Source organism: Papio anubis, chromosome 14 (assembly GCF_008728515.1).
Source record: "Papio anubis isolate 15944 chromosome 14, Panubis1.0, whole genome shotgun sequence".
In the NCBI taxonomy this organism is placed as follows: domain Eukaryota; kingdom Metazoa; phylum Chordata; class Mammalia; order Primates; family Cercopithecidae; genus Papio; species Papio anubis.
Window position 1 is genome coordinate 19,633,050 of NC_044989.1, and position 23,035 is coordinate 19,656,084.

The 23,035-nt window shown below is 43.3% G+C and overlaps 1 protein-coding gene across 1 annotated transcript; it reads right to left on the reverse strand.

Annotated features, from left to right (window-relative positions):
* Positions 1–967: 967 nt before the first annotated feature.
* On the reverse strand, positions 968–22,206 carry MATN3 (matrilin 3). The gene is made up of 8 exons (XM_003908318.3): positions 21,923–22,206; positions 15,180–15,746; positions 12,597–12,722; positions 11,391–11,516; positions 9,567–9,692; positions 6,325–6,450; positions 3,186–3,296; positions 968–2,080 (listed from the first exon to the last, which is right to left on the reverse strand). Exons 1-8 carry the CDS (start codon positions 22,146–22,148, stop codon positions 2,025–2,027), a joined length of 1,464 nt encoding a protein of 487 aa, XP_003908367.1. The 5' UTR covers positions 22,149–22,206; the 3' UTR covers positions 968–2,024.
* Between the last annotated feature and the right edge of the window lie 829 nt (positions 22,207–23,035).

Here is a 23,035-nt window from a genome sequence, read left to right on the forward strand (position 1 = left end):
AATCCTCCAATCCTTTGACCTCGGTGATTTGTCTCACCCAGCACAATCTATTACAGAATTGACAATAGTCTCTAGTGCCTTTCCTAACAAATCTAAACTCCATCCAAAATCAGATCTTCCCTCAATCCTAAATGTTTTACACTAGGGAGCCCCCACCTTAAGTAAGGCAGTATGCTTTCTGCGGGGCAACCTTCCATCCGGCTCTGCTTCCCAAGCCACTTTATGTATTCCGTGATGGTCCTACCCTCTTAACAGGCCAGTTGTGCCTAGCCAAACCAACACAAATCAGTCTCCCTGAGGAATTATTTCCAAACTTAACCCAATCCCATTCAGATAATACGTTTGTTTTCTATTGTTTGTGTGTCTGTTTAAGATACGTTGGCCCCTGCCCATAGGCTCCCTATACTGGACGCATGAGACAAATAAGTATTATCTAACCCAGGAGTTTCCAATAAACTGGCCAAGACATGATTAGTTGAAGCTAGTTACTAATGGTGACACTTGAAAACTCACCTCTCTTTAAATATTTTTCCCTTCTTGCACATGAACTCTCATTTATTCCTTCTATACCACCATTCCTCTGTGGTATATTAATACGTATTACTGATGTGGGGCTCAAACAAGTCTGGAAAATACTACTGTAGCTCTGTGTCATACCTTTTCAAATTTTTTGAAAAGTAACAGATGTTTTATATATTTCCTTGGTATATTTAGTTTTTGTTCCTTCCTTAAAGTTTATATTTTATATTTACATGTGTAGGTTATATTTGCTTTTCAGGAACTTATATTAATGTAAAGGTCATCATTATTTTATCCAAATTTAGGTAATTTTATATTGAAGCCTTTCTTTTGAACCTGAACTTACACTTTTAGCCTCAAGAGTGTGAGGTTAAACTATAGGAGGAGTATCAAACTTCTGTCTTTTGATAAGAAACTGTTGAATGTCAAAATAATTGTTAATTCAGTATAATTTAAAGAAATATGTTTAATAGACAAAATTGATGAGTCATCAAAAACCAGACATGATAATATGTAAAGGTAATAACTTTTATTAAAGACAATACAAACCAAAAAAAGAATTGAGCAGTGCAAAATTTAAAGGACTGTTTTGTTCTAAAAGTTGCAAGTTTCAAAGCCGAAAGAATTATATGTATCTAATATATAAGTAAAAATGTTAGACTTTCACGCCTGTAATCCCAGCACTTTGGGAGGCTGAGGCAGGCAGATCACTAACATTAAAAAGACAACATTAGATTTTGTCGATTTATAGCAATTTTATAAATATATAACTTTATCACTTGGATCCTGAAGCAAAATAATAAAGTCAATTTAGGATTTCTTGTACTTGGTATAAAGTTTAACACCCTAAATTCACAACTAGTGCTCTTTAGTAGTACATTTCTTTCAAAGACCAGAATGAATTAAAAATGGCAATGTGATGTTCACTTGATCTGTGTTAACTATTTTTAGATATGTGTATTATAAGCTATTATTGATCACATCTTCAATAATACTGCAACAAAATAAGCAAAAAACAAAAAGTGTTACATAGTTCAAAATTACATTGATCTCAGTTATATGAAGTTGTACGTGTAAATACCTTGTACAATTTGCACTCTCAGTAATAAGATTGATTTATATTATAAATACTATCAAAAGAAACTAGACCTAAAGTTTCCATCATGAATATGGTTGTCTTATATAAACATTTAAAAATTAAATGGCTCAATTAGTAGATAAGGAAACGTTAAACTTTTCATTCTATTTCCTACCAATCATTTCACAGTCATAACTTAGAGACACTAAAGTTTGCTCTTAATAAGGATCTGCATATTTATTTCCTTGGAAAAATCATTCTGATTCTCCAGAAGATCTTCATACAATTTATCAGGTAATATTCAAGCATTAATACAGGTAATGGCAAATTATTAGCAAGAACATTGGCAATAACAGATGTGCAAAAGAATGCATGAGTATTAAGTATACCAAGCTGTCCCCATTTCCAGGTGAGAAATTGGAGCAATTTAACGATGTATTTGTCCATATTCATTTACTTGCAACTTCTCCAAAATGCCATCAAGTGGCAAGTTGTTAAGGCCAACACCATTTAGTTTTACACATTAGAAAATATAAACACACTTTCAAACACTTCAACACAAGATAAAACGATAATGTCCTATGATAGGTGGAAAAAAAAGAGCAAAACTGCTTTCTCACCAAAAGTTGAATTCAGTCTAAAAGTCAAACATCCTGTTCTTGGCAGAGAGCGCAATAAAAGTATTCAGATGTTTTTGTTCATAGAAAATGTAATTGGAGCAGCATCTTAGTGTGAGGGATGGGGGAAACAATGTTTATGATGTCTTGATTAAAGGGATAGTTGGGTTGTCCCTTTGTTTGGCTCTCTCAAGATTCTGCTCTTCTAAGAAATGCACCTTAGTAGATCTAGGGTAAATGAGAAGTGTGCCTTTCTTGTGAAAAGTTAGGAGAATGGTGATACGAAATGAAAGATGGGAAAAGAAGATGCCAACTGATTCCAAGTAGTGTCCTAAGCAAGTGAAGGATTTGGAAATTGATTCTTTCCAATTATCTGTACCTCCCTTAAAAGTCTCTGCATATGCCTAGATGGTACCTACCACAATCTGAATTCCGCTCCTCTAGGGTACATAGGAACAGAGTTGTTAACCTTGAACTGTTCTGAGAAACTTTTCCCGAGTTACTCCTTTGGAGAAAGAATTGATTTTGAAAGTTTCTGAGATTGTATCGTGTTACATTTTAAAGTCTGCTTTTTGACTACTTGGCTAGTTAAAGTGTACAACTGTGTAATCTGAGATATCCCCCATTAATCAGCTGACTTGCCTTGTACATTTACAGATTCTGAACTAAGAAAGCCATATTAAGGGATCATTAGCATAAATGTTCCATCTGTTATGTAAGAGCATATACAGTTATGGAAAAGCACTAGGGAACAAAATAGGCAGCTTTTACATGTAAATATTGAATGGGTGAAACAGTCTATTAAATCATTAGAAAAGAACTCTAATTTTTTTTAAGTTGTGTATTACTACTGCTCATACTAAAACCTAACAAATAAGTCACTTGCCTGTGGAATGTCTTAAAGTGTTTGGCCCAATTGTAGTACCTAGGCTGGCTCCAGGCAGAAGCAGAAAACCATCCAGAAAGGATATGTTTAGTGTTCAGTCTTTGAAGAGACGAGCTGACCTTCTCCTGGAATGCCAGTGTAGCTTCACATCCACAAACATCTTCAGTAGAAACGAGTCTTCGTGCTTCCTCAATGGCTGAAGACAACGACAGTACACAAATATACTATCTAGGAATAGCTATATAGGAATCATAACAAATCAGGAAATCCACAACTGAATATTTCCACCATTAAGACTTACCTAAGTGCATTTTCCAAGAGTTAAAGGGATATGTGAACAAACAAAAAGATGAGAAAATAGTTATCACAGAAAAATTCATCTTAGGAGACATTGGGAAAAATGTTTATAATTGTCAAAGCTGAGTGATTCTTAAATAAGGGTTCATTATTTTATTCTCTGTACTTTTGTGACTGCCAGAAATTATTCATGATAAAAAGTAAATTTAGAAAAACATGGTATAGAGGGAGGCCAGGGATATAGAGAGAAGACAGTGTTCATGTGATACTGTGTAATTAAGAAAGGAAAATGGGCCTGCTGCAGTGCCTTATTCCTATAATGCCAGCACTTTTGGAGGCTGAGGCAGAAGGATCACTTGAGGCAAGGAGTTCAAGACCACCCTGGGCAACAAAGCAAGGCCCTGTCTCTACAAAAAAGTAAAATAGCCAGGCATAGTGGCACAAAACTGTAATCCCAGCTACTCAAGAGGCTGAGGCAGAGGATCACTTGAGCCCAGGAGTTCAAGGCTGCAGTGAGCCATGATCACACCACTGCACTCCAGTCTGGGTCACAGAGTAAGACCCTATCTCTTAAAAATAAATAAATAAAAATAAAACTAGGACAATAGTACACTATTTGTATGGCCAAAAGGTATCAAAGGTGAAAACTAGGGCCAGGCATGGTGGCTCACACCTGAAATCCCAGCACTTTGGGAGGCTAAGGTGGGTGGATCGCTTGAGGTCAGGAGTTCGAGACCAGCCTGGACAACATAGTGAAACCCCGTCTCTAATAAAAACACAAAAATAAGCTGGGCATGGTGGCACACGCCTGTAATCCCAGCTACTCTGGAGGCTGAGGCAGGAGAATCGCTTGAACCCAGGAGGCAGAGGTTGCAGTGAGCTGAGGTCGCACCACTGCACTCCAATCTGGGTGACAGAGTGAACGCCGTCTCAAAAAACAAACAAAAAAAAGATAAAAATTGGTTAAGTCCTGATTTCCTGTAGAGGGCTGTTATTCTATTGAATGGTTTGAAGTTAGAGTCGTAGTTCTTACCAATAAATACTTTGGAACTGAAAATTCAGGTTTGTATTGACATTTAGCCAAATATAAGAGGTGATAAAAGTATTTCCTATTTCTTTCTGTAATTCAGTGAGGCAGCTACTCCTATTCAGTATCAGAGCTCCTCCTAAAGTTTTGAATAGAAATAAGAGTAACTTCCCAGGTCTGAAGACTGGTGTATCATCTTCCAATGGAGTAATTCCATTGCCCGAGGACAGGAAATGGTCCTTTGCTGCAACATTTTTACTCTAACATTTTACAAAGATCCAATATAGGGATGGGAGATCATAAATTCATTAAATATAATCTATCATCTATCCACCTGTCTAAATCCTATTGAACCTTTTAGGGACAGCCAGTCCAAATCCCATCTTAATCAGTCAATAAACCAGGAAGTATCTATTGAATATCAACTACCTGTCCATGATCCCTGTATCCATAAGACGGGTACTTATAACACTTGTTCAGTGTCTGTCTTGCCTGATAGTGTCTAAGCTCTAGGAGGGCATGGGCTGAGTAGGATATTCTAATTAAAACACTTCACAGAAAATTGTAAACCTGGATTGTAGAAAAATTGAAAGTTGAGAAATGGATCTCAAACTCCATTTCTCAAACCTGGGTTGTAGCAAAATTGAAAGTTGAGAAATGGAGAAATGGTGCTTATAATAGCACCAGAAGGAATAAAATAGTTAGGAATAAATATTTTTAAAAGTACAAGACTTGTACACTGAAAACTACAAAACAATTTTGAAAGAAATTAAAGAAGACCTAAAATTAAATTAAATTAAAATAAAATAAAAGACATACCATGTTAATGGAATGAAAGACTGTTAAAATGGCAGTACTCCCCAGGAAAAGATACCTCACCTCATTAGTAACCAGGAAATGAAAAAAGCATCCACTAGATTGGCAAAAATGTAATTCAGCAGGCCGGGCGTGGTGGCTCAAGCCTGTAATCCCAGCACTTTGGGAGGCCGAGACGGGTGGATCACGAGGTCAGGAGATCGAGACCATCCTGGCTAACACAGTGAAACCCCATCTCTACTAAAAATACAAAAAACTAGCCGGCGAGGTGGCGGGCGCCTGTAGTCCTGGCTACTCGGGAGGCTGGAGAGGCAGGAGAATGGCGCGGAACTCCTCGAGGCGGAGCTTGCAGTGAGCCGAGATCCGGCCACTGCACTCCAGCCTGGGCGACAGAGCAAGACTCTGTCTCAAAAAAAAAAAAAAAAAAATGTAATTCAGCAAAACCAGATGTTGGCAAGAATGTGGTTCTTGAATTCTGACAAGCAAAAGCATTGAGGGGAGGGTGGAAATGAGTGAGTGCAGGGCATGCTACTGGACCATCAAACAGCCCACTGTGGCTGGACCAGGATGCAGGAAGAATCAGTGAATCTGGGGGCAAATGTAGTAGAAAAGTTTTAAAAGCCAGGATGAGAGAAGTAGTTACCATGGGCTGAGGGGAGCGGGTGATGAGCAGTTATTGTTTCATTGGTACAGAGTTTTATTTTGGGATGATAAAAAATTTCTGGAGATGGATAGTGGTGGTTGTTGCCCAACAATGTAAATGTACTTAATGCCACCGAACTATACACTTGAAAATAATTGAAATGGTAAATTTTATGTGTATTTTACCACAATAAAAAAATCCAGATTTAGGCAGAAAGCTTAATTATTAAGAAAAATGTGAAAAAGAGAGAAGACAGAAACAGCTCATGGAGGGTAGGCTGCCTGGTGGAGGGGTATCACTGTTTTATTCTGTAGACCAGTGGGAGCCACTGGAGAATTCTGACAAGGAGAAAGAATCACAACTGTGTCTTAGAAAGAAAAAGGCTTGCTCCTGAAAAAATTTTCCTACCGAAGGAAATGGGCTTAAAGGGCTGATCCTCACCTGAGCATGTTTTCTTGTCCTCATTTAAGGTGTAGCCAGGATAACAATCACAGTGGTACGATGCGGCCCCATCACTCACACAAATGTGCTGGCAACCATGAGAGCCTAGAGCACACTTGTCACGGACTGACCGCACGTGGTGCAGGAAAGAAAATATTCACACATTAAATAGAAAAGTAAACACAAATGTCTGAGAGAAGAAGTTTCCATTTGGTCCCCGCAAGTGCTGAGAATGCAGTAGTAGTCAGTAGTCAGCAACAGGCCCCATGCTGCAGGAGCAAGCGTGTTTTCTCTTCCCATACCTCTCATCCCTTTGGCCTCACATCACACACATTCCTTTCCTTTATATCTCTCGCAGATATCTAAGGGTACCTTTTCTTTTTTTCTACCCACAGCATTGGGTGGCACTGAGTCTTGACTGTATTCCAGAACTTACCTCCAGCCTTTCCTGCTTCCATCATCCCCAGCTACTCATGGATAATCATCATCACCACCAAAAATAATGTTTGAGGGACCTAGTCATACATGGAACTAAGTTTGGTGCTGCACAAAAAGCACTATATTGACCAAGTGCCTGCCTTCATAGCTTACAAAGTGGAACAGAAAACATTGACCTGGAGACACACGCACACACACACAAGCACAGATGGGAAAATGATACAGTATTAGTGATGATGATGTGTATGATTAGAGAGTGAAGTACATACTATCTATCACAAATAACATTTCAGGGACAAATGCAGTTTGCCCAAATTTGAGTGGAGAGCAGCGCAAAGTGCCATACTCATCTCATGTTCAGACTGGCCTAGGACAAATAAAACAGCAATTCTCCTTTAAAACCCAGAAAGCCTTCCTAGAAGACATAGGTTCCTCCTCTGCCATTGCAGGAACCAAAACAGCTTATTTCCCTCTAACTTTCCTCTTAAATGTCATTTCACATGCAGAACCTTTTGTGGCTCACTAATGCCTATAGAATAGCTTTGTGTGAAATGCGAGGCAATATATAATTTATACATAAAGTGCCTTTCCAACCTTAATATGGCTATTCCCTTTCAAAATGCCTTCTAGCAGGGTGTTTCATTTTTTTCACCTCATTCCAGCTTAGTACCCACTCTACAGGTAGCAAATGGACATCCTTCCAGCCCCTGGGCCTGATCTGGGGCTCCACGTTTAATTTACAAGCCTTCCTACCACTAGCAAGGGAAAAGCAGACCATTAGAAGGGATCCGATCCATGGGATGTTCCTCAGCTTTATAACAGTATTCACTATTACTTTAAAACATATAAATAGGCCAGGCACAGTGGCTCACACCTGTAATCCCAGCACAAGGCAGGTGTATTGCTTGAGCTCAGGAATTCAAGACAAGCTTGGACAAAATGTCAAAACCCCATCTCTACAAAAAATACAAAAATTAGCCAGGTGTGGTGGCATGCGCCTGTAGTCCTAGCTACTCAGGAGGCTGAGGTGGGAGAATCACTTGAGCCTGGGAGGTAGAGGCTGTAGTGAGCCAAGATCACACCACCACACTCTAGCCTGGGTGACAGAGTGAGACCCTGTCTCAAAAAAGAGAAGGAAAAAAAAAAAAAAAATATATATATATATATATATATATATAAAACTAACTTTCCCACTAGTATGTCTTTCTCTTCTGTCCCTCTTCACTCTCCTGTGCTTTGTACACTAAGACAGTATGGCTTAGTGGTTAACAGCCTATGTAACCACTAGAGCAAGTACCTGGGTTTGAACCCTGGGTCTGCTACTTGCTAGTGGAGTAACCATGGGCAGAATACTTAATCAGTTTCCTTCTAAAGTTGCTGTCAGTATTAAGGGGCATCAGTGTAGCTAAAATGCCTAGAATCCTGCATGGCCTACAGTAGGCATCGAAGAATACGGGATACTGGCATCTGGCAGTATTGTCTGCCTTCACTGAAAATTTTCTTTGATTTATGTTTTTTTAAAAAATAAATTGCTTCACTGTATTCCATACTATCTGTTAGTTTGAATGGAAATTTGTTTTTGGTTTGTTTTCCCAGGTCTTCAATGTTCCTGGCAGCTTAAAGTACCAACTGGGACACTTGTCACTAGTTCAAGAAGTACAGCTATAGGTGAATTCTCTCCACCCCAACCTTCTTAGTCATCCTGCCCTGAACAAATTAGCTCAAGCCAGTCCCTGGCCAGTGCCACTTTCCACTTCTCTCCATTGAAACCTTCACCCTCCTTCAAGGCCCAACACCAGCCCTTCACAGATGCCCACCTCCCCAGCCTCTACAGCCCTTCGTTTCCATCCGTCCCTCTCCCTGGCTCGGTCTCTGCTTTCCTAAGGAGCCGGCTGTCTGTTCACCCAGGCTTAACTTGCTCAGAGGCAGAAACTTATGCTTCTTTATATGCTCACAATGCTTAGTGCCATCCTGGGAACAAAGTAGGTGCCCAGTATTTTTTTATTGGTTTCACCCATGGGACTGGGTGACATGCCATTTCCCTTTGTCTTGATGAAGTCTGTATCTCCTCAAGGGAGAGGAAAATAAACATCAAATCTAAAACACATTCAATATGCCAAAGCTAAACAACACCTTGAGAGCTTGGAATTTCTCTCAGGAGTGTTTTTACATTTATAAATGCCACCCTGTCCTGCCAGTAAGTTTAAATCAGTTTAATGAGGATTAACAGCACTGGCCTGGGTTCATTGGCCAACGTATAAGGCTGAGTTTCACCGATGATTGATCGTCTAGAAACTGCCAGGGAGTGACCGGCCTCAAACTTACTGGAAGATCTGTGTGGGTCTAATTCATGCATTCACAAAGTCTTCTTTACTAAAATCATCCAGCTTTAAGATTAACACTACAGAAAAGTTCCAGGCCAAGTTTTAACTGGAAAAAGATCAGTTCATCCTATCACACCAAATAGTTACTGTCCAGCTGATTTCCACTAAAGTTTTCTCTTTGCTTAAAAGTCTTCAGTGTACAGAGCTATAATATTTTCCTGGATAAGGACCCTACATTTAATTAGCTTTTCTCATATCCCCCACTCCCTACCTATTTCCCAGTAATTTTCTGAAGTAATCTGTGTTTGCTCCAGTGAGCTCACCACCCTCTGAGCAATGTGTGCCTTCATCTAAAAGTGTGGTTGAATGTCTGAACTTTGATTCCTTAAGTTACCTTTAAAAACCTCTTTGCTGGTTAGTTGCAAGTTGGTTTCACTGTAAAAGACCCAAGAATGAAAGAATTTTTTGAATGGATCTTACCTGAACATGTTTTTTTATCTGCATTCAGAGTGTAGCCATCATAGCATTCACAATGATAGGACCCTGTTCTGTCATTCACACAAATGTGCTGACACCCATGGGTACCCAAAGCACATTTATCTTGAGCTGTGAAACAAAAATTCAGGAGACAAGAAATAAAAGGTGGAAGAATATTTTATTACCCATGGATAGAAACCTTATTTGCAGCTGGAAACATATGAGGAAAACTTACTGGAAACTATTCAAAGCCATTGGCACTGTTTTTTTCTAACTAGAAGTTAACTGAGTTAAGTGAAATCCTGCACATACAATAATTAGTCTCTGACCTTCCACAATTGCTTTTCAAAATCATCAGTATTGAGTTTTTATAACCTAAGTATCTCATAAATACTTTCTAAAGCACTCCTTTTAGCCTTATTGTACTTATCCCAACTCAGCAGGACACCAACAGTTGTGTGGCTGATTACGCTAGATTCAGAAAAACACAGAATTAGAGTTTGAAGAAATTGTAGTTCAACCCTCTCCTGTTTTTTTAAATGAGGGAAAGGAGCACAAGGGAGACCAATTGATTCAGAGCAGCATAAAAACTCAAGATGCAAATTTTCATTCAATGCACTTTCCTCTGTACTGATATATTTTTAAACTATTTTTTACTTTTAAACTTTTCATCTGAGATAATTTCAGATTTATGAAAAAGTTGCAGCCGGGCACAGTGGCTCACGCCTGTAATCCCAACACTTTGGGAGGCCAAGAAGGGCGGATCACGAGGTCAGGAGATGGAGACCATCCTGGCTAACAAAGTGAAACCCCATCTCTACTAAAAATACAAAAAAAAAATTAGCCAGGCCTGGTGGCAGGTGCCTGTAGTCCCAGCTACTCAGGAGGCTGAGGCAGGAGAATGGCATGAACCCGGGAGGTGGAGCTTGCAGTAAGCCGAGATCGTGCCACTGCACTCCAGCCTGGGTGACTCCATCTCAAAAAGAAAAAAAAGTTGTAAAAACAGTGCAAAAAATTCCTGTACTTCACCTTGTTTCCCCAAACAGTAATTTACATAACCATAGTATGATTATCAAGCCAGAAATTAACATTGATACAATATGATTTACTAATCTACAGACTTTATTCAAACGTTGCCATTAATGTTCTTTTTCTGGTCCAGGATCCAATCCAGGATTCCACATTGCATTCAGTTTCACATCTCCTTCATCCTCTCTAATCTGGGACACTTCCTAAGTCTTTCTTTGTCTTTTATGACTTTCATGCTTCTGAGAAGTACTGGAAAACTATTTTGTGAACTGAGAATGTCTCTCAGGTTGGGTTTGCCTAATCTTTCCTCATGAAGAGACCTGAATTTTTAGCAAGAATACTACAGGTGTGCTGTTGTGTCCACAGTATTGAGCCCAGCATGTCAGGTCATCCATGATGTCACTATGTGTCATCACTGATGATGTTAACTTTGATCACTTGGTTAAGGTGATGTCTGCCAATTTCTCCACTGTAAAGTTACTGTATTTCCCTTTGTAGGCAACAAGTACCTTGTGGGTTGTTATGTGATTTCAACCTACTAAATTGTCTGTAGCATTTGGGAAAGATTGTTTGCGCTGGACGCAGAGAAGGAAATGAGCAACACATTTATATATTTGGGCCGAGATACATACATGTTACCATTTCTGACGTTCTGGATAAAACTTAAAAATGGGAAAAGCTTATGGTAGCAAGAGAGGAAAACACACCAACTTCCCAGTCAATGTGACCTGCCCTTTCATCACTGGGTAGGTAGGCAGACAGCTAAGTAGCAGTCGTAAAGACTCCTCCCTCACTTACCTGAACAAGTTTTCCTGTCTTCATTCAAGGTATAACCTTCATAGCACTCACAATGATAAGAGCCACTTCTGTCGTTCACACAGATGTGCTCACATCCGTGGATGTTAAGAGCACACTTATCAAGAGCTATCAAAAGATGATTGGGACAAATGTAAATGCATGCAGAGCATGGCAGAAATAAATAATTATGGGCCACGCCACTTACACACACACACACACACACACCCCACTAATGAAACAAGGGAGGGGCAGCTGGGAGTTGGGAGCCAACCCTCTGGTCTTGGCTCTTTCACTAAGAGATCCTGTGGCATGGGTACGTTTTCTCCCTTACGTACATCTCAATTTCCTTATCTATAAAATTAAGTTATCTCTCAGCTTTCTTCCTCCCAAAAACTTTTTTCTAGGATTAAAAAAAAAAAAAAAAATCTAATTCCCATTCTTCATTGACTTCATGTACATATCTATGTACCAGACCAGTGAGGACCCCTCTAACTTTTTTGCTACTTCTAGATTCCATGAGCATCTATGACTATAGAGAGGAAGAGGGTAACTTGTATGTAATTAAATAAAATCCAGGAAAAATTTCAGACCCTCAAAAGGACTAAGAATCTTGGACCCTTTTCTTTTCCTTTTTTTGTGTGTGTTTTTTGTTTTTTGTTTTCTGTGAGACAAGGTCTCCCTCTGCGGCAGTGCAGCAGAGGCTTTATCATAGCTCACTGCAGCCTCGGTCTCCTGGTCTCAAACAATCCTCCCCCCTCAGCCTCCCAAGTAACTAGGACTACAGGCGTGCACCACCACACCTGGCTTATTTTTTTTATTATTATTTTTTGTAGAGATGGGGGTCTCACTATGTTGCCCAGGCTAATCTCGAATTAGCCTCAAACTATCCTACCAGCTCCACCCTCCCAAAATGCGGGAATTATAGGCCTGAGCTACCGCACTCAGGCCGGACCTCTTTCTTAGTAGCCTTTTCCCCTACGGTTTTATTTAAAACTTAAAAAGTATGGAAATAAGCTGATTTATGTATCATTTCACTTTTCTCCCTAAGCTCCTTTTCAGGGAAAACTGCTGATGAACAACAGTAAACCAGCCAAAAGGCAGTTAGGTAAAAAGGGGTCAAAGAGTCACAGCACAAGGCCAGTCCAAAACCTGGAGCATAGGTTTCCAAGCATTTGATTCAGTCACGACCCCCTACACAGGTCTCACCTGAACACGTTTTCTTGTCGGCATTCAAGGTGTATCCTTGGCTACACTCACAGTGGTGCTTGCCTTCCCCATCACTGATGCAGACGTGCTGGCACTGGTGTGTTCCAAGCACACAGGGGTCCAACCCTGTGCAGGGGAAGTTTACAACAGTCAGCACTGACACTTAGGAAACATCTGAGATACCTTCTTCCATGTCAGTAGACATTGCTCTCCGTGCTCCTTTCTGAGTCCATCTTTACTTCACTATAAAAAAGGGTTATTTGTTTTCTGCCTCTGGCTTATTAGAAATGCTCCTCTTAAACTAGAAATGTTACTAATGTAAAAGCACACATCTTGCTATATAGGCTTTCTCAAGGGAGAAAGGGAATTTGGAGTTTGGGGCTGAGGCCAAACACATAGGCCAGGCAATTGGATGTTTTATTTGGCTTCTCCACCTCCCCATGAAAAAAAAAGATTTGTGCTTCCCCACCACAAGAAATGGGAGAACAATAAAGCACAGCCTGAAGTGACGCAAGCTACTTGTCCCATTGCAGCCAGAATCTGACTTCCAAGGTTCTATAGTCTATGTCTAAACAGAATTCTCACACAAGTATGGGTCTAAGCCTAGAATAAACTCACAGGTGGGCAGTGGTACATCTTTGAACATACAAATGGTAGAGGACAGTCTGGGTAACTGTCTTCTGAATATGTAAGGTGGGTGAAGTCATCCATATGCTAAATTCATAGTGAACTCATATGCTAATACAAACAGGTTAAAAGAAAAGAACAAAATAAATGAGATTACATTAGCTAAACTACATCTCCATCCTGTTGCTCCTGGAGCCATTTATATCTCACTGGATATTTTTTTCCTAGTGCTTTTGAAAGATGAATCAATGAATTTAGTCATTTCTGAGAAACCAAGGAGGACTGTTGGAGGAGGCGGGCCCTCCTGTGGCAGGTAACCCAGCCTCCACTGCCCTTGGCAACAGGACAAGGCTAATATTTTTCCAAGAAGGGCCTCTTCATGGAATGATCTTTCCAACCCGTTGACTACAACAAGCTGCCACTCAGTCTTTTTTCCATAGAGAGGACATTTTTTCCCCCAGAACAAGCAGGTCTTGTGTACCAGAAGGAAAAGATTGCCACTCACCACTTGTTACTTTATAGCCTTCGAAGCCCAACCCCAGGTGCTAGCTTTGAAACCCAGCTTTGCCACAGACCAACATGTTGATGGAAAAGCTCTCACCCACAAGCATGGAGTGGACGAGTGATTTCCTGGGAGAAAGAAAGCCACTTTCTTTTTGGAAATGAATGAATGCCAAGTAGATGCCACCAAAGCCAGTGATGGCTTGTGAAAGCCCAGTGTCCTGGGACAGGAAAGACAAGGGGATCCCAGCCGAGTCTGACTGCAATGAGGCCAAACGTTGCCCCAGAGCAAGACTTCATCTCCCTTTTCCTGACAAACCATTGATGGCTGCGTCTCACATTAACTTAGATTACTAAGTCTCCTTGAAATTTACAGTTGTAATTAATTATTGGTTCATTTGTTTGTCTCATCTCCATCCCCAAAATGTTACTTAATGGTAAGGAGGGATTACCTTTATCTTTGTATCATCAGAGATCAATAAATACATGCTGAATAAATAAGTGTGGAATACATTATATTGCAAAAAGGTATCTGTGTTTAAAAATTCACCTGAACTAGAAATTTGTCCACAACTGCTTGGATATTCATATAGAGGCATCAAAAGATTATCTCCAGCTAATAAAAAAATAAAGCATGAGTCCCACAGATCATAATTCTGATCAGTGACTAAAAATAAATTCCAGTATTGAATGGATCTGTAGTCCTAGATTTGGTCAGTTCATGCTAAAAATTCCAATAAAATTAGCATGTTCTTATTCAAATTCCATCCTAAAGGATGGAAGGAGTAGCAGAGTAACGGAATGATTTTTTAAGATCACCTTGCTTTCTTTCAAGTGAGCTGAAACCCTAATCTGCCTGGTCCCTGAATCCTGTTCTTCAACAAAGAGTAATCAGATAAAGAGCCCAGTCTGAAAACCAGAGCATTCACTCAATGCACGCTCGGGCTGACGGTGACATTGGAGTAGAGGCCTGCTGACTCCCCCAGGGACAGACGCTGCTCCCTGTCTTCTGCAGGAGAACAAACAGAGTTCTGTTAGATCTAGAGATGGTAAAACTAAAACAATATGTATCAGGGGGAAAAAACGTAGTGGTGGGGCAGAGGGGACAGGAGAGGCATCTTGAGTTTTGTTTTTCCTGACCCTGACAGGGAACAGCAGGGTCATTTATCCTGGATATTTGCAGACCTTCACAGTTCTAACGCAAACATGAAGATTTTATGAGCAAACCAAATTCCATATAATGCAGCTCTATATTCCTAAACCAATAGAGTGTGTTTAGGTTGGTCACACACATGTGTGCACGCACGCGCACACACACACACACACACAGGATATATTTAAGTTTTTCATTAAATTTCCACATACAAAAAAAAAGAATAATACTCTTTTTCTCTGGGTACATAATGTCTGAACATAACATCCTTTCTAGTTGGAAGCAAAGACTGACCAACTTACCACAGAAGGTTTCCTGGAATCTAGAGGAAAGTTTCTCGATGACCCCATAAGTCTCCACGTAGAAAACATGCTCTTCTAGGGGCTCACTGGCCATCATCTTGAGGGACTGCATGTCTGCCCGGTCCACGCCCACAGCGTAGAGCTCAATACCAGATGCTCGGGCCCGAGCCGCCACCTCGTTCACCTGGTCCTGGGGCCTACCATCTGTCACAATAATGGCCACCTTAGGGATGTTAGAAGAGGGCCCTCGAGCCCCTGCCTCCGCTGTGAAGACTTCATCCATTGCTGTCTGGATGGCCAGCCCTGACATGGTGCCTGTTGACAAGGGTGTGATTCGACCCACAGCCTGCTTCAGGGACTGCTTATCTGTGTAGGCTTGGAGTTGGAACTCGATCTTCACAGTGCTAGCATAGTTCACCACTGCCACCCGCGTGTCAGCCGGCCCAATGTCCAGAGTGTCAATTATCCGGGAGACAAAAGTTTTCACTTTGGTGAATTCCAGGGGCCGTACACTACGAGAACTATCAATGAGAAACACCAGGTCCAAGGGCCTGCTCTTACAAACACCTGCAAAAGACCAAGCAATGATCAGACCACAGTTAGAAATGCGATAATCCTCACTTCCAGAGAACTCTGGGATTCCAGGAGGCCAGGCAAGGCAGCATCTCCTGACCCCAACATCGCCACTGCCTGCGACCTTCCCCAAGACCATTGGGGTGTTTAAAGCACCAAGGACTTCAGAATTCCCTAGTGAGAATTCACCTAGAGGTGTGAAGTTTCCCCAAATACTTCACCTGCAGGCTGGCTGAACCCTGAAATTTCACTTAGAACCTCATCCCTCTGCTTAAGTTTTGCTCCCAAGGACCCTCATGATTCCTGAGAATTAAAGGATTCTAGATGTTTCTTAAGCACCTTGGCTATCTGGAGCAATTGGACAATGTGTCCCTGAACCATGTAAAAGGCCTTGGGCCCTCAGGGACAGCCTCACTGCCAACCACTGTGCCCAGGCCTCAGGCAATGGAAGTCTGAGGCAAGGCACTCAGGGGCTCTTCTGGTGGCCCCCCTCTTTTACTCCACTTCCAAGTGGGTGAAAACTGCTCCAGAGTATCCCTGAATCCCCCCTCCATCTGGCCATCATTCCTGTTTAGTGAATTTGGGGACTCACTGAAGCCCTGAAAATTGTCACTCAAGCCTCTTTCCTTTCCTAATTAAAAGTAGAAAGAGGGACCCGGGTGCGGTGGCTCACGTCTGTAATCCCAGCACTTTGGGAGGGTGGGTGGATCAGCTGAGGTCAGGAGTTCAAGACCAGCCTGGCCAACATGCTGAAACCCCGTCTCTACTAAAACTACAAAAATTAGCAGGGCATGGTGGCATGCACCTGTAATCCCAGCTACTCGAGAGACTGAGGCAGGAGAATAGCTTGAACCTGGGAGGTGGAGGTTGCAGTGAGCTGAGATCACGCCATTGCACTCCAGCCTGGGTGACAAGAGCAAGACTTCATCTCAAAAAGAAAAAAAAAAAAAAGGTAGAAAGAAGGATGCCAACTTAATCTTGTATCTATTTAGTGCACTTCCATCTTCGTAAGCATGTCTCGTAAGAAGCAGGGATTGTGATCTGGCATCTACCCTACTGCCCCATCAAACCCTCTTGGTCATCTCTCTTTCACGTATTCATTCACCAGAAACATTTTTTGAGGGCCTACATGTATGAAGCCCTGGAGCTACAAAAGCAAATAAGCCAGATTCCCTACCTTCAAGGAACTTATCTCCTTTCTACACAAAAGTACCTGACATACTATAGTATCACAGTACATCAGTACATTTTAGTGTTCACCTATTCTTTCCCAGTCTTTCCTGTTTCCCCCAACCCCTGTTTGCACACCCTCTCTCCTCGATACAAAAATCAAACCCACAAGTCAGGACAAGACAAGAAAAAAGCCAATGACTAAACTTCTTTTTCTCTTTTCTTTTTTTTTTTTTTTTTTTTTTTTTTTTGAAGTGGAGTCTTGCTCCATCACCCAGACTGGAGTGCGGTGGTGCAGTCTCGGCTCACTGCAAACTCTGCCTCCCGGGTTCAAGCAATTCTCCTGCCTCAGCCTCCTGCATAGCTAGGACTACAAGTGCGTACCACCACACCCAGCTAATTTTTGTATTTTTAGTAGAGATGGGGTTTCACCATGTTGGCCAGGCTTGGCTCGAACTCCTTACCTCAGGTGATTCTCCCACCTCGGCCTCCCAAAGTGCTGGGATTACAGGTGTGAGCCACGGTGCCCAGCCCTAAACTTCTTTTTCAAGCCATTCCCCCTTCTCACCCAACACGCATGCACATGCATACAGGCGTTACACGCATGCAGCCCTCAATGGAAATGAGGTCCTGGGGCATGAAGTGTCATTCAAGTCTCTTTCCTTTCCTAATAAGGAGGCAGAAGTTGATGCTACTCTAAGAAGGTAATTTACTTAGTGAGTAGGAAAAAAAAGGTAGATTCAAAATTAATGCCTAGACTAAGCACTTTATAGGAAAAAAAAGAAAAAAAAAACCTTACCTGGAACAGCCAACCTTATGTCTCTGTCTAGTTTTCTTTTAAAAGCAGAAAATTATCTTCTTATTTTTAGCCTGCTGCTTGGAGGTATTTAATTAACAAAAATAAAATCTTCCTTTCAGTAACACTTTAGGAATCACAAGGTACCAACACATCAACCCTGTGAAACTGGAGGTGCAGAGGTGGTTTTTATACCCATTTTACAGGTGAGAAACCTGAGGTTCAAGGAGTTGTGAGATCTAGAAAGTGGTAGAGCATGGATTGGACTCCAGGTTTCCAGACTCCAAGCCCCTGGGCACTTGCTACTGAATCCCAGTTACCTCTCTCTGAGGCAACATTTTCCTCCACAAAAGTCAACATTCTCTCATGTATTCAGTAAACATCCTGCTTGTTGACTTTGAGCCACAGCCCTGAAATATGCTGTACGTCATGTATTTAGTTAAGTCAAAAGGAATTAAACCCAGGCGCAGGGGCTCGCGCCTGTAATCCCAGCATTTTGAGAGGCCGAGGGAGAAGGATCACTTGAGCTCAGGAGTTCTAGACCAGTCTGGGCAACATAGGGAGATCTCATCTCTACAAAAAATTTAAAAATTAGCCAGGCATGGTGGCAGGCACCTGTAGTCCCAGCTTCTCAGGGGGCTGAGGCGGGAGGATCACTTAAAGCTAGAGAGTCAAGACTGCAGTGAGCCACGATCGCACCACTGCACTCCAGCCTGGATGATAGAATGAGACCCTGTCTCTAAAAGCAAAAAAAAAAAAAAAAAAAAGGAATTAAAATTCTTTCTTTAAAAAAAAAAAAAAAAAACTCCAGCAGCCATAAAAAAGAATGAGTTCATGTCCTTTGCAGGGACATAGAAGCTGGAAGCCATCATTCTCAGCAGACTGTCACAGATACCACATGTTCTCACTCATAAGTGGGAGTTGAACAATGAGAACACATGGACATAGGGAGGGGAACATCACACCAGGGCCAGTCAGGGGTGGGGGACAAGGGGAGGGAGAACATTAGGACAAATACCTAATCTATGTGGGGCTTAAAACCTAGATGATGGGTTGATAGGTGTAGCAAACCACCAGGGCACATATATAACTATGTAACAAACATGTACATTCTGCACATGTATCCCAGAACTTAAAGTAAAATAATAATAATAATAAAGATCTGAATAGGAAATATTTGTCATCTATTGTCTCTAAGGTTAGCCACTATCAGACTTCAAAAGAACCTTGGTCTCTACAGTCTTTTATCTTAACCTGAACATTTCCTTTTTATGGGTCCCAGGTCTTTAGACAAACTCAACCAATTGTCAACCAGAAAATGTTTAAATTTACCTATAGCCTGGAAGCTCCGCCCCCCCACCCACCACAGGCTTTGAGTTGTCCCACCTTTTAGGACCAAACCAATGTATTTCTTAAATGTATTTGATTGATGTCTCATGCCTCCTTAAATTGTATAAAAACAAGCTGCACCCTGGCCACCTTGGGCACATGTTCTCAGGACTTTTGAGGGCTGTGTCACGGGCCATGGTCACTCATGTTTGTCTCAGAATAAATCTCTTCAAATATTTAAAAAAAAAAAAAAAAAATCCAGAATTTTACTTCATTCCTGGAAAGTCCCATAGATCTAGAGCTAGGATGAAGAATTATGTTGAAAATCTTTCCTGGAGATGGGTCAAAGTATTTTTGCATAATTAGAAAAAGAAAGGATGGGGGCAACAAGAAGATATGAACTCCGTAATTGACAGTGCTTTCACCAACATCCAAATGGTGTCCTTATAAATATCACGACTATGTTCTTATAACTACATGTGCATGATTCCTTCCTTCTCCACTTGGTTATTCACACCGAATCCTCTATTCGGGGTGTGGTATGCAGAATAATGCCCCCCTAAAGACATCCACATCCTAATTCCAGAAACGTGTTGCTTTTACATGGCAAAGGGCAGAGACTTTGCAGGTGTGATTAAGTTAAAGACCTCTACATGAGAGGTTATCCTGGATTATTCAGTGAGTCAATGTAATTATAAAGTAGAAGAGGGAGGCAGAGGAAAGAAATGTGAGTAACTCAATGTGAGAAGGCCTCAACCTGCTTTAGCTGGCTCTGATGATGGAAGAAAAAAGCCATAAGCTAAGGAACTCAGCAGCCTTCATGTGCTGGAAAGGGAAGGGAAATGGCGTCTCCCCTAGAGACTTCGGAAAGGAATGCAGCCCTGCCAACACCTTAATCTTAGCCCAGTGAGACCAGTGTCAGACTTCTGACCCACAGAACTCTCAGATAATAAATGTGTGTTGTTTTAAGCCACTAAATTCACGGTAATTTGTTACAGCGGCCATAGAAAACTAATACCTGAGGGAGGCTTGACCAGGGTGGCAGAAAATTCTGTGAACATCTGGTTCCTTCCTGATTGGTACTCACTCGGCATCAGTCATTAGTTGTTTTTGAATCTCACTCCCATTTACTAAATAGCAGCAATTTGATTCCCAAGAACAAAGAAAGAATCTGAATCTCCTAAAATGTTCCCATACTCACAATACCACCGAGTCCTTATAGTCCTGCTTCCATAGCAAAGCTTAGCAATTTCTGGTTGCTAAAAGGAGAGAATTTGGAACAGAGTGGAATCTGGCTTTTTTTTAATTTTTTTTTTGAGACGGAGTCTCGCTCTGTCGCCCAGGCTGGAGTGCAGTGGTGAGATCTCAGCTCACTGCAAGCTCCACCTCCCGGGTTCACACCATTCTCCCGCCTCAGCCTCCTGAGTAGCTGGGGCTACAGGCACCGGCCACGACGCCCGGCTAATTTTTTGTATTTTTAGTAGAGATGGGGTTTCACCGTGTTAGCCAGGATGGTCTCGATCTCCTGACCTCGTGATCTGCCTGCCTCGGCCTCCCAAAGTGCTTGGATTACAGGCGTGAGCCACGACGCCAGGCCGGAATCTGGCATATATTAAGGGATTATCATTCATGATCAGTTTCGAATTCCAGGTAATAAAAGACTAGTGCAGCGCAGGGGGTCATGGCCACCTGATGCTGAATCTCTCCTTCCTCTTCCAGTCCCATCCCAGAGGGAGGTGGGTTAGGACTAGAGTAAGGTTAACTTCCAGAAGAAAGACTTTCCCTCAATTCCCGGCCTGGAGCAACCAGCCACCAGCTGAATCTAACCCTGTGGACCCCAGCACCTCCTGCCTCAGCAGCAATGCTTTTGCCATTTCAAATCTGCCCCTTCAAATATGGGGACTGAGTATTTGAGTCAGGAAGAAGTCCCTTGAGCTCCGTCTCAGCTTATCCAGAAAGATGCAGTAGGGGATAGACAATTCAAATCAGCCTGAGGCATGCAGCGTGGCTGGCCAGATGAGACTGCATACCCAGAAATGGCCTGGCACAGACTCTCTTTAGCAAGACTGAAGCTGGGCTTTTTGGAAATGAAGATACAATCTTATGTAAACCATATTAAGAGGTTGGTAGGCTAGGGCGGTAGAAAGAGACCCTGCTTGGGATTTCGGAGACCTGAATTTTATTGTGGGCTCTGACACTGATTCACAGAGTCCCTTCACCTTGATACGCCTCAGTTTCCCTTCATGTGCTGTCAGGGGCTGTGTCAAACGACCTGCCCGCTTCGCTGCACTATGAGCTTTGCTCTGCTTCAAGAATCAATTGCTGACCAAAAAGAGAAATAGAATTGTTCGCCAAAGACCCAGAACGTCTTGGCCCTGGGGTATCCAGCGGCTCCTCGGGTCTCCTCCTGGTCTCACACCCCCATCCTTTACCTTCCAGTCTGAGGCAGCCTGAGGGCTGTGGGAGGGGAGGAAGGATCACGCCCTGATATTGGATGGAGATAGAGGGATTCCATGAGAACTAACAGCAGTCTCGGGAAGGGTTTGCTCACTGAATGGAGAGGTCAGGATTGGGACGGAGCTGGGCAGCAGCCCCTGCGCTCCCCAGCTGCCCTGTGCTCCTGGCCAAATCACAGGGGAGGTTGCCGGAGTGAGAGCTTCAGGAGACCCACATTCTAGCCTGGACACATGAGTGATACGGGGCATCTCCCTCCCCTTCTCTGGACCTCAGTTTCCCCTACAGGATTCATCCGGGAGGGGCCTCTCTCTCCCGCACCACGGTCGGCCTGAGGCCGGGATGTAGCGCGCTTGGTGGATGCCCCGGGCTTCTCCTCCTCCTTCGATGCTCACACGTCCCTCCCGCTGCCCGCCTGTACCTGCACCGCTGGCGCGGCCGGGCTCGCTGGCCCCGGAAGCGGGCGCGCCGTCGGGAGCCACAGAAGAGGGGCGGCGTCCAGGGCTGCCCTCAGGACCTCGGGTCCCCAGCCTCCGAAAGCCCGGGCGGGCCACGGGGTCGGGGGCGGCGAGGGGCAGCAGCAGCAGCAGCGGCCAGAGCAGCAGGAGGAGTCCCGGGAGGCGGCGCGCGGGGGCCGGGCGCGGCATGGTGGGCTTCGCGGGCCTGGCGGTGTCCGTCGGGGGCCGGGAGCCCACGCGAGGCGCAGATTTAAAGGTCCCGCGGCCTCGGGCTCCGCCCCGTCCAGCCCCGCCCCGGGGCCTAGAGCGCCAGGCAGGCCCGGGGAACCCAGCCCAAGGCCAACAAGGAGCCTTGTCCGCGCATTCCAGCGGCAGAAACGGAATGTCCGAGCGAGGCGGCCAGCGGCGCGGTGGTCACCTCCCGCCCCTGCCCTGAGCCCCGAGCTGGCTGCAGCTGGGTGGGCTCGGCTGCTGTCGCAACCTCCCTCCTCCGAGTAACACCAGGGCAGTGGGGGCAGCCATCCGGGGCTGCAGCCTGCCCTGCCCTCCACTCTCCCTCCCACCCCAGCGGGGCCTGCGCCCCAGGTCCGGGATGGGGACCCCTGGGCTCTGCCTTCCCTTCCGCCACTGGGTCGCCCGCCTGGGGCTGAAGATGAAACCCGGCTCCTCACTCTACATTCTTTTTCTCAGCCAAGTAACCCAAGTTTTGCTGTGGGCTCTTGGTTTAAAAAAAAAAGAAAGAAAAGGCCTCACAGATTCTAGGGGCATGAATAAGAACGCTTTCATCCGAGCTTCAAATATCCACAAACATTTGAACTTATATTCCCGGGAATAGAAAGTCAAACATACATTCCCCAGAGAGCCCCGTTAGCTGGAAAGACAGCCTGTACCAACACAGGCTTCAAAGGCTCTCCCGAGACCCCATTTCCTCTCCGGAAGAGTTATCATGGTACAGGGCTGGAGGCTGCCAGGGGACCCCCATGGAACTCACTGTCTATGAGAAGGAGATTTGCATAAATGCGGTATCTGTCTACGGGAACGTGGTGGATTTAGGAAACAGACACTGACTGCCTGCG

Bases quoted from the DNA above. Each gene is read 5' to 3' on its own strand.
- MATN3 (XM_003908318.3), bottom strand. From the start codon at position 22,148: ATGCCGCGCCCGGCCCCCGCGCGCCGCCTCCCGGGACTCCTCCTGCTG. The intron at 11,517-12,596 runs GTGAGACCTGTG...ATCTTTTGATAG, and splicing joins CGACAAGAAAACGTGTTCAG to CTCTTGATAAGTGTGCTCTT. The intron at 6,451-9,566 runs GTAAGATCCATT...ACGTGCGGTCAG, and splicing joins AGATAAAAAAACATGTTCAG to TCCGTGACAAGTGTGCTCTA.